Raw genomic sequence first — 15102 nt, 5'->3', positions numbered from 1 at the left:
TACTTTTTTTAAAGCCTGCTTCTATCATTTATCTTATTTACATTCTTATCAATTTATGACTACAATTTTTTTAACAGCCTGCTTATCATTTTGACTTAAAAAAAAACCAGCCACTGGCCATTCCCAACACATAACGAAAGGTTTATAATACTGACAAATATGTCTGAAGAGACAAACAACAGACAAGCGACAATTCCAAGAGGAAAGAAGGGAAGTGTGTAGGTCTGTGGCCATTCCAGAACACCCAAAGTGCACTCAACAGAAGACGGACATGGTCCGTAATGGGGGCTGGGCAACCAGCGACAGTGTGCAAGCAGTGACCCACGTGTCACCCACACACAGGGACATGGGAAGCAGTGTTGGAGACCCCACTTTTTAACAACTGCCTTCACTACTGACTCTACCCATTCACTGAACAAAAATTTTTTTTTTTTTTTTCTAACTGAAAAAAAAGAAAACTCTCAACAATGACATGCAATGTTTTGATATTCAAATAAAATACTTTTGAAGAAAAACAAACAAACAAACAAAAAAACACCTAAAGATAATCAGTAAATGTGTCAACAATCAATCAAAACTTGTTTACTTCAACAGCAAAAAACAACAAAAAACAAATGGCTTTTCTTCGTTTCAACAGTTCTAAAAAAAAAAAAACAAAAAAAAAAACAAAACAACTCAACCCCAAAAAACAGCAAGACCATTTTTCTTTGTTGGAAAAAAATGATTGCTCCCAAAAGTACTGGAATGTTGCAGCAACAGCATTTTAACATGTTTATTATTTTTTCTTCAAGTTCTGGCGCCAAAACTGACATAAACGTTAAAGTAAGGATTGGTCCAATCTTTTTATCAAGAACATCAGCATCAGTTGGTTGTTTTTTTTTAAAGAAAAAAACAAACAAGAGAAAAAAAAAGAATGATAATAATTTTATGTCAACAGCAACAAAAACAGAATGTGGATAATAACCAGTGAGTACAAACGATATAACAGGAATGAGTATAAATGTTGCATGAGTATTCTGTAAAACAACTCACAGCATCTGCAGCAGGAGTTGACATTCTGTATAAAAAAAATAAAATAAAATAAAAATAATAAAAATCAGCGTTTCAGTTTGACACCTCTGATGAACACAGCTCCTGCAGCAATCGTTAAGGTCAAGGGTCACTATTCATGTCAGGTCAAAGACAACAACGATACAATGAAAAAAAAGATGTCTTAATGATAATGGAACATAAAACTCTCTGCAACACGGTATGTATTAAGTCTATTTTTGGTCCCTGATATTAAAAAAAAAAAAAAAAAAAAAAAAGAGACAGATTTTGAAAAAGTGGTCCACTTTTTTATGTACAGTACAAGTCATGACAAATAGCAATGTTCAAGACCATTGGTTAATGACAAAACGAAAAAACAACAGTCCAACGACTGTCGGTGGAGACAATCGCACAGAGAAGTGGTTTGTCAGTTCATTGCATTACTTCCCTTCCCTTGTGTTTCTGACTCCAGCTGACCCATATGACAAGTGTTCCTCTCTCTGTGTGTCCACGGTCACTCCTGGTCAGTCTGTCTTGGGACAGATCCTCACCTTCAACCACATGCACAGCCACACAGACAGGAAGAAGCAACATGGGACCATGCACAACCACACATTTACAATAAGGTTCATACACGTTTACCATCAAAATTGATGAGAAAAAAAAGCCCCCAAGCCCCCACCCTAAAAACACCTAATGTGTCAGAAACCTGGATAAAAGGCACATTATTCTGAGCGCCAGCATATGCCCCTTGCATGAACCTTCGACTGCTACATAGATGAGAACTGCTATTGTCATCAAAAAGATCCTCTGGGGATTTAAAAAAAATTATTATTTACTTTTAAATTTCAATTCAGGTGGAACATTGGCTGCTCTGCTATCACTGACAGAAACCATGTGTAGATACATGCATTTCAGTGATGAGAGCAAAAAAAACCAACAACAAAAACAAAAAACAAACAATAAAACACCTTAACACATCATGGCTGTGTTCAGAAGAATTTTAAGGGCTTAAAAAGGCGTATCATTAACACTTTTTACTTTAAAAAAAGCAAGTCATTAATCATCTTTTTAAGTTTTAAAATTTATAAAACTTGTATGAACCCTGCACACACACACACACACACACACACACAGACAAACCCCAGGCACCTGAAAAATGTGTAAAGGAAGCAGGATTATTGCTTGCTAACATGTACAGGTGTTGTGTAGAACCCCAACAGATTCATATCCCATTATGTTGCTGGTTTTACTGTCAATTTGGTCCTCACTCCTAAACACGTTAACTTCTCCAGAAGAAAGTATCCGGACTGCCTGTCTGTCTGCTAAACATCAATTGTTGTTTGTTTTAAAAAGTGATGGAATTCACTTAACATGCTTTTTTCTCCTTAACTGTGTTGACAGTGAGTACTCTAAATTTTGTTTTAAAAATTAACTATAAATTTCATATGAAAAATTCATGTGTCAATGCTGACAATGTAGAGAATAATTTTGTCTGCATGTAACAAAGCAGTGTTCTGTTTTGTTTTGTTTTTCCTAACAGAACAGACTGTCTAGCACTGATGGAGACAAACAATACACTTCTGTTTTGATAAAAACACAGCTGAACTGTGTGGGAATTTATCAAAATAAAAATTCAATGGTTATGACCAAACTGACATGCCTTACTTTTTTTTTCTCTCTCCTCTTTACCCTTGTGTGAATGTTAGGGTAACAGGCTTCATACTTGATGAACATATCATGTTTGTTACATGACAAACTATCTTGTAACCCTCCCCCCCTCCCCCCCAAACCCCTTCATCTCTCCCTCCTCAAAAATCAATACACTGACATGGCCAATCCAACATGGACTGTAAAAGGTCAGCAAGTCAAAACAAACATTTCATTCAATGGTTAATTCAAACACAAGGAAACCAACACTGGTGGTACAAATCAAACAACAAGCAAACCAACAAAAGTAATGTAAACTTTTTCAATGCTAAATAAGAACCAGCATGGAGGACCAATTCCAGTGAGCAAATACCAACATGGCCAGAGTATTATGACAGAAGAGTGGAAACAAGTCTTTTGTCTTCCTTTTTCATGCAGACTGCCACAAGATGCATTCCTGCAGAACAAGCATACCCATACTGTAGGACATGTGTACCCATCCTTTCAGGATACTTGTACCCATCCCCCAGTACAGATGCACCCATCATGTAGGTAAGCTGCATTCATCCTGCAGGTCAGCTGCTCTGAACGTGTGGCAGAGGGGAGTTCACTCATCCTCTGTGTCGTCGGGCTTACAGTACTTGTAGCGGTGATTCATGTGCTGGGAGTAGGACCCCGAGTGAGAGAAACGTTTGCCGCACTTCTTGCACTGGAATGGTTTTTCCCCAGAGTGCAGGCGCCGGTGCTCTGTCAGGTGGTGCTTGTGTTTGAACGCTTTAGTGCACACCTCACAGGTGAACGGCCGTGCACCTGAGGACAGACAGCTCATGTGTCACACCCTGTCAGAACATGCTGACACGTCTCTAAACAACTATCCACTTTCATATCTCTCTCTCTCTCTTTCAATGCAACATGGTACCAGAAAACACTATACACTACATCATGACCTGATACATACAAATTCTCAAAAAACAAAGAAAAAACAAAGAAAAAACAAAACACCCCCCCAAAATGGAAGGACAATGAGCAACAGTAAACTGGATCAACTCTCACATTCAAATTTTTTCATCATACCAAGTTAACAGAACCCTTAAAACAACTGCAAAAAAAACAAAACCACCCAGGCCCATAGCCCACTGACCCCATGCTTTAGATGTCATGCCCAACAGAGTCTGACCAAAGAAAATCTGCTGCGTTGCTGCCCCTAGAGCAATATGACTGCAGCACTGAGCACTGCAGGTTGTGTAATGTAGTATTTCAAAAAAAAAAAAAAAAAAAAGCTTGCTTTGTCGCAACCCCCCCCCCCTCCCCCCTCAGACACAGCCCAAAAGCTGCTCCCAATCCCCCCCCCCCCTTCAGACACAGCCCTAAAGCTCTCCCCCACCCCACACCTCAAGACACAGCCCTAAAGCTCTACCCTCCACGCCCCCAACACTCAGACACAGCCCTAAAGCTGCCTCCCATCCCCCCCAACACTCAAGACACAGCCCTAAAGCCCCCCCCCCCCCCCGCCCCCCCCCCCCCCCCCCCCCCAGACACAGCCTTAAAGCTGCCCCCCATCCCCCCAACACTCAGACACAGCCCTAAAGCTCCTCTCATATACCAACGCCTCCACCCCCACACTCACCAGAGTGCTCATACTTGTGCCTGGCCAGAGAGCTCTGCTTGCTGAACATCTTGTCACATTGGTCACAGGCATACATGCCCAGCTCGGCATCCACCTTGTGTCCCTTCCATGACTTCCGCCGCTTCCGTTGTGGCCCGTCCTCGTCTTCCGTGCTGACAGCGTCATCAAGGTCAAGAATGAAGTCTGATGATTCCATCTGATGATGAAACAAAGGTTGCGAGTAAAGGGAAGAATATAAATAAACTATCAACAAAGGACTGGGTATAAACTAACATCTGGTGATGGTGTGAAGGGGAACACAGAAACTAACGTACAGGAGGGTATAAAGTAACATCTGGTAGGCCGGGTACTATTCCTGAAAAAAGGGGTGGGTATGAACTGACATGGTGGAACTAAGAACAGGGTATAAACTATTTGTGAACAAAGGATAGGGTATAAACTATTTGTGAACAAAGGGCAGGGTTTACAAACTATTTGTGAACAATGGTCAGGGTATACACTGACAGCTGGTGGAACAAAGGGCAGGGTATATATAAACTATTTGTGAACATCAAGTGAACAAAGGGCAGGGCATAAACTATTTGTGAACATCTGGTGGTGGAACAAAGGACGGTATAAACTGTGAACAAAGGGCAGGGCATAAACTATTTGTGAACATCTGGTGGTGGAACAAAGGACAGTATAAATTGTGAACAAAGGGCAGGGCATAAACTATTTGTGAACATCTGGTGGTGGAACAAAGGACAGTATAAATTGTGAACAAAGGGCAGGGCATAAACTGACAGCTGGTGGTGGAACCATAAACCTATTACATGAACAAAGGCTGTGTGTTACTTCAATAAAAAACAAAACAAATATTGCTTTTCTATCAAAAACAAAACATACAAACAAAACCCCAACTAAAAACATTGCAGCAACTTTTACAACAAGCATCCTCGTCAGATGATGACTAATTCCATGCATTATGACTATGACTTGCCATGACTATTTCCAACTCTATCCACAGCACTCATCAGGAGAACAATACAGCATATCCTGGAGGATGCAGTAAGGTGCTGTGAGGTGCTATGAAGAGCTGTTGGTGCTATGTGGTGTTATGAAGTGCTATCAAGTGCTGAGATGTGCTGTGGTGCTATAAAGTGTTGTGGCATGCTGTGAAGTGCTGTGGTGTGCTATGTGGTGCTATAAAGTGCCCAGATGTGCTATGTGGTGCTGTGCTGTGTGGTGTGGTGCTATGAAGTGCTGCGGTGTGCTATGTGGTGCTATGAAGTGCTGTAAGGCATGATGTGTTGTGAGCTGCTGTGGTGTGGCAATGAGCTGTTGTGAGGTGCGATGAGCATGAGGTTCTGTGATGTGCTATGAAGTGCTGTGTTGCACTATGAAATGCTATGCAGAGTTGTGTTGTGCTATAAGGACTTATGTGGAGCTGTGATACCCTATGAGATGCTGTGCTATGTACAAAAAGGTGCAATGTAGTACTGTGATGCGCTATAATGCTATGCAGAGTTGTGATGTGCTATGAAGTGCTATGAGGAGTTATGTGCTATGAAGTGCTATGAGGAGTTATGTGGAGCTATGATACGCTATGAAATGAAATGATGTGCTGTGCTTTATGGTGCTAGGTACAAAAAGGTGCAATGCGGTACTGTGATGCGCTATGAAGTGCAACAAGGTGCTATGATGTGCTATGTAGCTATGAGTATGAACGTGCAATGAGATGTAGTGATGAGCACTTAGAAGCACTAATGTGCAATGAGATGCACTGATGTGCAATGAGGTTCTGTGATGTGCAATGAGGTGCAGTGCATGAGGTGCAGTGCACTGATGTGCAATGAGGTGTTGAGATGTGCAGTGATGTGCCATGAGGTGCAGTGCACGAGGTGCAATGAGGTGCTGAGATGTGCAGTGATGTGCCATGAGGTGCAGTGCATGAGGTGCAGTGCACTGATGTGCAATGAGGTGTTGAGATGTACAGTGATGTGCCATGAGGTGCCATGATGTGCAATGAGGTGTTGAGATGTGCAGTGATGTGCCATGAGGTGCCATGATGTGCAATGTGCAGGAATGACAGTCAATGAGGAGTGAAGACAGAAAACCACTACTGTCCTCTTGGAACCAGCTTGCTCAGCACAGTCTGCCACCATTCCCCTGACAGGGGCGTTTTCATTCAAACTTAGCCACATTTGTGGTTTCAAGTTTTTTTTTATATTCTTTTCTTTTTCCTTTTTTCATCCTGTTGGTACCCCTGTAGTTGTTTTTTCATTTTCTTTTTAACCAACTTTGATCACCTATCAGATAATCATTAATAACACATCTCAATCCATGAAAATCTTACTGAAAATGTTTAGAAACAGTAAGTAGAGTGTATAGCACCCACCCTTCCCTAACCACTTCTTCTATCCCCTTTCAAGTCCCTAAGGGAACAGACAGGCAGGTAGACAGCCAAGCAAACTGTAGGGTTACCAAGAGGGCAGGCAGGTCGAGGTTTGTGTGGGCAGCATGCAGGCTGACACACGTCGGCAGGAAAGACAGCGGGGTGAAAGGACAGACTAGGGGGGAAAACTGCCTTACAGGTACCTGGCGCGACTTGCGTCGCAGTCGCTTGCTCTTGCCCCCTCCTGCTGCTCCAGCCCCCTCCAGGTGCTGGGAGGCCACCGTGGCCAGCGTGTCCAGGTTGTGGTGGTCAGTCAGCGGCTCCACCTTGGTGACACTGGGGATGGCAGCATCATTGGACACTTCATCATCATCATCGTCATCATCATCGTCCTCCGAGGACTCCTCCCCGTCATCTTCGTTGTCCATGTCGTCGTCCTCTTTCTCCGTGCGGCACTCGTCAATGACCAGGCGGTCCTCCCCGCTGAGGTCAAGGTCGTCTTGCTGGGACTCCATCTCGGGAGCAGCATCACTATCGGCAGCTTTTTCAGCCTGGTTGTTTTCTTCCATTTTGATGTCTTCCTCAGAGAGGCCATTGGTGCTAGGGGCAGGTGGAGGTGGTGGCGGAGGAGGAGGGGGAGGGGAGGTTTTAGGGGGGCAGGTCTGTGTCTTCCTGGCCAGCTGGCTGCGGATGGTGTTGGCAATGTGCAGCCTCTCAGCGCTGGTGTGCTGCAATGAGGCCTGAAGAGAGGCCTTGCAGCTCTCAATGCCCGGCACCTTCAGAGGGTTTCTGAACAGCCCTTCCTGCTGCAGGTACTTGAAGATGGATGAGTGCTGAAAGCGGTGGCTGCTGCTGTTGCTTTCTGTGGTGGTGGTGGTGGTGGTGGTGGTGGGTTCATCCCTCTCCTCCTTGCAAGGGGTTTTGATGCTCAGGTTGAGGGCCTGGTCCTGGCAGACCAGGGGCGATGATGACAATGGCGCCGGTGATGATGAGTTGCTGTGAGCTTTGGGAGGCTGGCGGCGTAAGCTCAGATCCAAGGGAACGTCACTGGAGCCATCTGACGTGGTGAGCCCTCGCAAGGGACTGCTGAACTTGAGAGTGGCGGAGGTGAAGATTTGAGGGACGTTGGGGATGTAGGCCGGCACGCACAGGCCTGTGGTGGAGGTAGTGGTGGTGGTAGTGGTGGTGGTGGTGGAACTGTTGCTGCCGTCTTTGAAGCGTGCCATGTTGGGGAAGTACGGCACCTCCTTCCCCCGGCGCCGGTCCCTGGCTCGCATGTTCTGGAACCACACCTGCACCACCCGCTTGGAGAAGCCGATCTCTGTGGCGATGCGCACCAGCTCCGCTTTGTCCGGCCGTGGGTTTTCCCGGTACTTGGCCTTCAGGATGCTCTGCTGATCGTCGCTGATTAATGACCGCATACGATACTTCTTCCCATCCGTCCCTGCTTCCTCCTCCTCATCGTCTGTGGCTGTGTCGCACACACTGCTGTTGGGCGTGGTGTGGCGGCTCCGGTCCGATGAGGCACTCCCTGGTGATGCACAGGCAGCGGCACCATCTGTGGGGGTGAGGGAGGACGCTGTGGAGGTGGTGGTGGTAGTGGTGGAGGGTGGGGCAGTGTTGGGCATGAGGGGCAGGATGTCCTTGTTCAGCTTGCACAGGTAGCGTTCATGCTGGTGCAGTTCGATGGGGCTGTGGAAGTTCTGGCTGCAGTGGCGGCACACTGAGCTCTCCTTGGTCCCAACTGCCCCTCGCTCCCCACCCTCCTTGCCTTGCTTCTCCCCGCACACATAGCGCTCATGTTGATGAAGCTCCACAAGGTTGGCAAACTTCTTGCTGCAGTGACGGCACACACCCCCCTCCTGGCCTCCACTCTCCGTCTCTTTTTCTTTCTTCTCTTCCTCCTCCTCCTTCTCCAGCTTTACTTCCTCCTTCATCTCCTCCCCCTTCATCTCTTTCTCCTCCTGCTCCTTCTTCACCTCCTCTTTTTCCTCTCTGGGCCCCGAGTCCTTCAGCACCTTGCTCAGTGCCCCAGAGGCCAGGTTGAAGAGCTGCGTGTTGGAGTTGACGTCTGGGGAGATCTGGGTCCTGGAGGAGGCTGGGGAGGAGGAGAGCTCTGGGGGCTTGGGACAGTTGAGAGGGAGATGGGAGGGGCCCAGGGAGGTGGGGATCAGGGTGGGAGGGTGGTGGTGGGCTGGTAGCGGAAAGGCCTTCCCTGCTGCCAGCATAGTGTATGCAGCCGCTGCCAGACTGGCTGTGGTCATCGGCGGGGAGTAGAGGGCCGGAACTACAGGGCTCCGCGGGTCGTACTTGAGGAACTGTCCTGGGTAGGCCCCAGGGGGAGGCGACTGCAGTGCTCCCCCACCACCAACCTTCCCCCCTGTGCTAGTGTAGCCCACTGGTGCGAACAGCATCCCGTTGACAGCCCCATCCCCATTGGCCCCGCGGTCCATGCGTCGTCCTTTCATGTTCAAAACCCAGCACTTCTTGGAGTTCATGTGGGAGGAGTAGGATCCTGAGTGCGAGAAACGCTTCCCACAGTTGGCACACTCAAACGGTTTCTCCCCAGAATGGATGCGGATATGCTCCTTAAGGTGGTGTTTGAACTTGAAGGCCTTGCCACATGTTGGACACTTGAATTTGCGTAGGTCTGTGCTCTCATCGTGAGAAATCATGTGACGCTGCAGGCGATAAACGTTGGCAAAAGTCTTGTTGCATACTTTGCACACCTGGTGTGGAGGAAAAGAAAAATCACTTTACGCACCTTTTGTGGATGGGGAAAAAGTAGGAAGAAAATAAACAAAACAAAAGAAAAAAGGGAATGATATGCAATAATTCAAAACAAACTAACAAAGTGTGTCAGCAATTCCATATAAAATGCATTAAAACATATCCACCTGGCAGAACAAACTAATCATCAGTCAATCAGTGTTGTGTTGAGCCTCACTGACCACACAAGCCATTATGAATGCTGAAACAAACTGTAAAACTGACCACGGAAACAAATCAATGGTAACTACCACAACACAACCTGTTAACATTTTGCTTTGTGTTACAGGTTTGCACACACGTCAACAAAACCAGAAGAAACGACACAAAGAGAAGACAACAACTTTCTTATCTTCAGATCTTCACCCCCTTCTTTCAACAACTGAACAAGACTTATAACATATCCCTTGAATCACTATGACCTGAAACATCAGCAACATTGTCATAATCGATGTCTGTGAAACTATTGAGTAATAATCACTGTGAAATACCTTGTGTTGAGAGAACTGAACTTTCAAGGGGAAGAAAAATGTTTTAATAAAAATGTGTGCCCATGTCCAGCTTTCTCAGGGCCACAGCTGTTCTGTGCAGCTCCACACCTGCCACAGTACTGTCTCACCTATGAGGTGTGTGCTGTGTGTCTCACCTGTGAGGTTGGGGAGTGCAGGGCCAGGTGTTTGTCCATGTGAGACTTGAGGGAGAAGGTGTCCTCACACTTAGGACACTGGTACTTGAAGGGCAGGTCCGGGTGCACCGAGCGCATGTGGTCACGAAGCAGGGAGGCCCTTGTGAACGTCTCTGTGCAGTGCACACACTTCAGAATGTACTCTTCCTCCACTGTGCTCTGGGACTCCACTGAAAAAGAAGGGAATAAAAGGGAATGAAGATTTCAGTTCCTGAAGAAGGCATCACCGAGTGTGGACAAATCTATATCCACTACACCACATCTGCTAGGCAGATGTCTGACCAGCAGCATAACCCTAAGAGCAAATTGGCAGATAAGCGTCTCAACCAGTCTGCCTCCTTCCTCCAAAAGGGAAGAAGGGATAATCATTACAGAAAACTGTGTGGCATCAGAAAACTTCGGACCTGTCACTTCAGTATGATAAAAATAATCCATCTTTGCTGGTCCAGATGGAAATGATGTTATGTGTGTTGAACTCTTTTGACATGTAAATTCAATCCTTCGGCTGGCAGTACAAAAAGAGAACACAGACGTCATAACCAACAATCAGAAGTTTGCATACTTATATACATGTGATTTACTTACTGTATAGGTCTTTTCTCAACATGAAGAAAAATATGTATGAATATCAAATATGAGCGCATGTAAGTAAGCATATGCATGCTTGTGCTTATGTGTAAACGCATGCACACAGTATTAAAGTGTGTGTGTCAAGGTGTGTGTGTGCTTCATTCTCCACACACAGAGAGCCAATGTTGTACTATGTATGCCTCCCAAAGCACTCCCTACACCCACCTTCTGTCTGCTCGGTCTCGTCATGATCGCTGACAGACTCGGGGAAGATGACGACGGTATTTGTGGCAGCCAGCATCTTCTCAATGCCTTCTTCTTCCTTCTTCTCCTGCCTTCTCTCCTCCTTCTTCTCCTCTCCCTTGCCCTCCTCCTTCCCACTCTCCTTCTCCACAGACGCTTGGGGTGGGGGAACATCATCTTTGTTCTCTGTCTCTGATGATTCTGACAGAAAGAGTAATCACTGAATTCATTAACAACTCATTACAAACAAGAATTTCAACAAAGAGAAAGATAGTTACTCAATCATCAATAATTCATTAAAAAAAAATATATATATCATGCTAATAACAAACACTAATAAAAAGCAACTGATGCCAGTCTAACTGTTAATCTTCCTTGTACAAGCTGGCTGCTCAGTCTCCTGAAGAAGGATTTAAAAAAAAAAAAAAAAAAAAAAACCAACAAAAAAACAAAACTTAAAGCTCGGACTAGCCACAAAGAACACTGATGGTTTTTTTAATCTGTTTATCTGTTGATAAACAGATAAATAATTAAACGTTAAATTTCATGACAAAAAAAAATCATTATTTGTAATTTTGTAAATGTAACACTGACAGGAACAATTATAATTTACCATCAAAAGACTTAGAATACACACACACACACACACACACACACACACAAAGAAAAGCTCAGGCAGATGGCAAGAAAGTATCAAATGGATCAGACAAACTCTACTGGGCCTGTCTCCATCTTCCTGCACACAGACACCCACACTTGAGACAGAACCCCAGAAAAGAACCCAGACTTGCAACGCTGCAGAAGAAATTCCCCCCAATCTAACCCTATCCCCTCATGATTCCCCTCAACTCTGTACCTTTCACAACGGGCTTGTCTCCCTTAGGCAGGTCATCTCTCTTGGCGACAGGGTCAAAGTTTGCATTGCTGAAGGACAGGCTGTTCTCCTTCTTGTCCTCAGATGACTTTTCCTCTTCTCCATTCTCTATGGCATTCTGGTTGGCCGCTGTCGGCCGCTTCTTGGGGGAGAGCTCGCTCTCAGCATCTGCTGCCAAGGAGGCGTCATCTCCATGGTCCTCACTTTCCACTGCTGGCAAATACATACAGAAATAAAACACTGCCAGTTTTGTTCACATGATGCATGAAGGGAAAATAGGGGCTGGTGAGTGGGGGTGGGGTGGGGTAGGGTGAGGTGTGTAACCAGTCATTTATACTACACTGGCAACCATCTTCTGTTCATAAACCTTGGATAACAAATGCAAAAATTATGAAGGAAAAATCTAAAGATTTAAAAAATTCAGATCACTGAGCAGAAACCATCAGAAATGTTCTGTTATTAACCTAAAAGTAAAAGGTCATCAAAAAACAAAACAAAAAAACAATCATGAATGAAAGAATCTCTCAGCATAACAACAAAAACTCAGCAGACTTCTTTTACTGGAGTGGGACCTCTTGTGTAAGAGAAGACCTATCCTGGATGTACACAACTGTCCACATATATTGCAGGAAAGGGGTGCTGGGCCAAAGTCCCTTGTTTGTTTCCTGTTTGTTCTGAAGAGCTGTTTGCCTTTCAATACTCAAATCTCCTTCAACTTCAAGCACTCTCTCCTCCACTAAAAAGAGAAAGAGAAAGTGCATCCATACATGGGCTGCCCCCCCCCCCCCCCCCCCAAAAAGAAAAGTTGGAGCTTGTTAGTTCTGCACTGCTGTCATTAGAGTGCAGAGAAGAAAAGGTGAATGAAGAGAGGGAGGAAAAATTGACAAAGACCACTGAACAAGCACAACCTCCTCATTACTGTCCAACACCTTGCTTCATCAAGAGTTCCATTGAAGGCAGACATTCTGTCTTGTCTCCACCACCCCTGACCCCCCCCCCCCCCCCCCAGTTCCCCTTCATAAAGCACCTCTCAAACCATCATTTTTCTCCCCAGGCAGCCAGCGCTGTCCTGTCAGCCCCCCCCCCCCCCCCCCCCCCAGCCTGTCCTGTCGAGAGAGAGAGAGAGAGAGAGAGAGAGAGAGAGAGAGAGAGAGAGTGACCGACAGTCGACGCCACAGGCGCTGAGAACGACCTCTTCCAAAGCATCTTTCCTTGCTCTTTCTGTGTGTGTGTGTGTGTGTGTGTGTGTGTGTGTGAGAGAGAGAGAGAGAGAGAGAGAGAGAGTGAGTGTGTGTGCGTGTGCGTATATGTATGCATGGCGGGGCCGGCCTCCTTGACGAGCAGAGAGCACGTGCCAGGGCACGCGCCACTGTCACCGTCAGTGTCGTCCCTTGGCCTGCCACCTCCAGCCTCCATCACATCACGCCACGTCCTCCACAGGCCGCCTGACGGAACCCTGTCCATTATACTGCCACGACCCCAAGGGCTCTTGGAGCTGAAAAACCTAACGGGGGTCGTCACTGGGAAAAGGGGGCGGAGGCTGGGTGGAGGGGTGGGGGTTAGAGAGCCAGGAAGGTGGAAGGGAAGGAGATGGGGTAAGGAGTGGGGGAGGGGGAGTTCTTTCCCCTCCCTAACGAGATATGGACGCTGCATTGCCTCTGGCCATGACCGGCCTTGGCGGCTGACACAATAACGTGGGGGTCGTGGGGTCCATCTGCTGTCCACTTCAGCCACACTGATGAATTTATAATTTCGAGAAGAAGAAAAATGTGTGTGTGTGTGTGTGTGCGCGCGCGCGCGCTTTTAAGTTTAGTTGTCTCCATTCTTGCATTACTTTTCGCTTCCACCATGTTCGTAGACAATATGTTTGCCTGTTCATGTACTGCCCCACTTGTCAGAAGGACAGAGTTGTCTCTGGCAATGAAACATTGTCAGTGTCTCTTTCTCACTGCCTCTGACTGAGCGGTCGAGTCATGCGCGCCACAGTGCAAAAGGAAAATGACGACGAAGAAAAAAGAACAGGAACCGGTGGAAGAAGAAGAGCAACAAGGCGAGAAAGACAAAGAAGGTGAATTTCCCACGTTTCTGAAGTAGCACACAGTACAGGCATGTGGTGTCATGCTGTGATGTAAGCAAGTGTTGGGACTGCCCGTGAAAATTGAAAGAAAGGGGGAGGAAAGCGTAAGGGAGGCGGGGGCCTAAAGAGGGATTAGGTTGAGGCTGAGAGAAGTTTTTAGCAGGGAGGGGGCGGCTGAAGGCGCAGAGAGGTGGGGGGGGGAGGCAGTGAGACAGTGAAATGGTAAAATAATAATAACAATAGTGATTAAAAATCAGGAATCCAAAACATCCACTCACACCACCACCATCATCGTCTTAACTAATGATTGGCAGCTGTAGAGGGTTAGTGGTGATTGTGGGGAGTTGGCATCCAAAGCATCCTGCACAATATATGTATCTAGAGGGCGGTGTTCCATACACATGCCAGCAGATTCCACAACAAACCTTGCCTTCCCACATTCTGCTGCCGCCTTTTCATCATCATCGCCCCCTCCTTACCCACACCTATCACCCTCCCTCCTTTTTCTACCGCGCGGTTCCCAGCCACGCGTGTAACCCAAGGAAGCAAACCCCCCCCCCCCCACTTTCTTACTCACCTGAACGACCGGCTTCTGTTTGTTCACTTCGTCACCTATAAAGCATCCCCCTCCACCCAACCTTTCCAAAACTGCCTCCAACCCCCCCCCCCCCCCCAAACCTTTCCACTCGACACCAGCATCCCCCCACCCCCTCCTCTTTCGTGTGTGTGTGTGTGTGTGTGTGTGTGTGTGTGCTTCACGGCTTTCCCGCCCTTTCCTTCTGCAACAGCAGCCACCATGGTATTGCTGTCTTCTGACTCCATCTCTGTCAGGTCCCGTCCCTTCTCTCTCTCTCTCTCGTGAACTTTCCCGCCAGTCTTTACTTAATTGCGGAGAGAAGTCTGGTGAGACCCCGGTCTGTGTGTGTGGTTGGTGTGTGTGTGTGTGTGTGTGTGTGTGTGTGTGTGTGTGTGTGGTTGGTGTGTGTGTGTGTGTGTGTGTGTGTGTGTGTGTGTGTGTGTGTGTGACAGAGAGAGACAGAGAAAGGAGGACAGAGATACACACACACATACACAAACGTGCGCGCACACATACACACAGACACAGATAAACAGAAAGAGAGCCCACAGACAAGTCAACAGATCGAGACACAAGAGACGATGAGAGAAGAGAGAGAGGGGGGCGGGGGGGGGGGGGAGGAAGGGA

At 46.6% G+C, this 15102-nt stretch overlaps 1 protein-coding gene across 1 annotated transcript in view; it reads right to left on the bottom strand.

Moving 5' to 3' along the window:
* Nucleotides 1-2153: 2153 nt before the first annotated feature.
* The window catches only part of LOC143276532 (uncharacterized), a 227028-nt gene continuing 214079 nt past the window's right edge, over nt 2154-15102 (bottom strand). Inside the window, exons 2-7 of the mRNA XM_076581077.1 lie at nt 11804-12034; nt 10930-11148; nt 10096-10304; nt 6884-9409; nt 4307-4502; nt 2154-3489 (exon numbers count right to left, since the gene is read on the bottom strand). Coding sequence (XP_076437192.1) covers nt 3287-3489; nt 4307-4502; nt 6884-9409; nt 10096-10304; nt 10930-11148; nt 11804-12034 — 3584 coding nt within the window. The 3' untranslated portion in view covers nt 2154-3286. The remainder of the gene's footprint in view (nt 3490-4306; nt 4503-6883; nt 9410-10095; nt 10305-10929; nt 11149-11803; nt 12035-15102) is intronic.

The sequence above is a fragment of the Babylonia areolata genome, chromosome 32 (genome assembly GCF_041734735.1).
Source record: "Babylonia areolata isolate BAREFJ2019XMU chromosome 32, ASM4173473v1, whole genome shotgun sequence".
Taxonomy (NCBI): Eukaryota; Metazoa; Mollusca; class Gastropoda; order Neogastropoda; family Buccinidae; genus Babylonia; species Babylonia areolata.
This window is presented reverse-complemented; position numbering and strand designations above follow the sequence as displayed.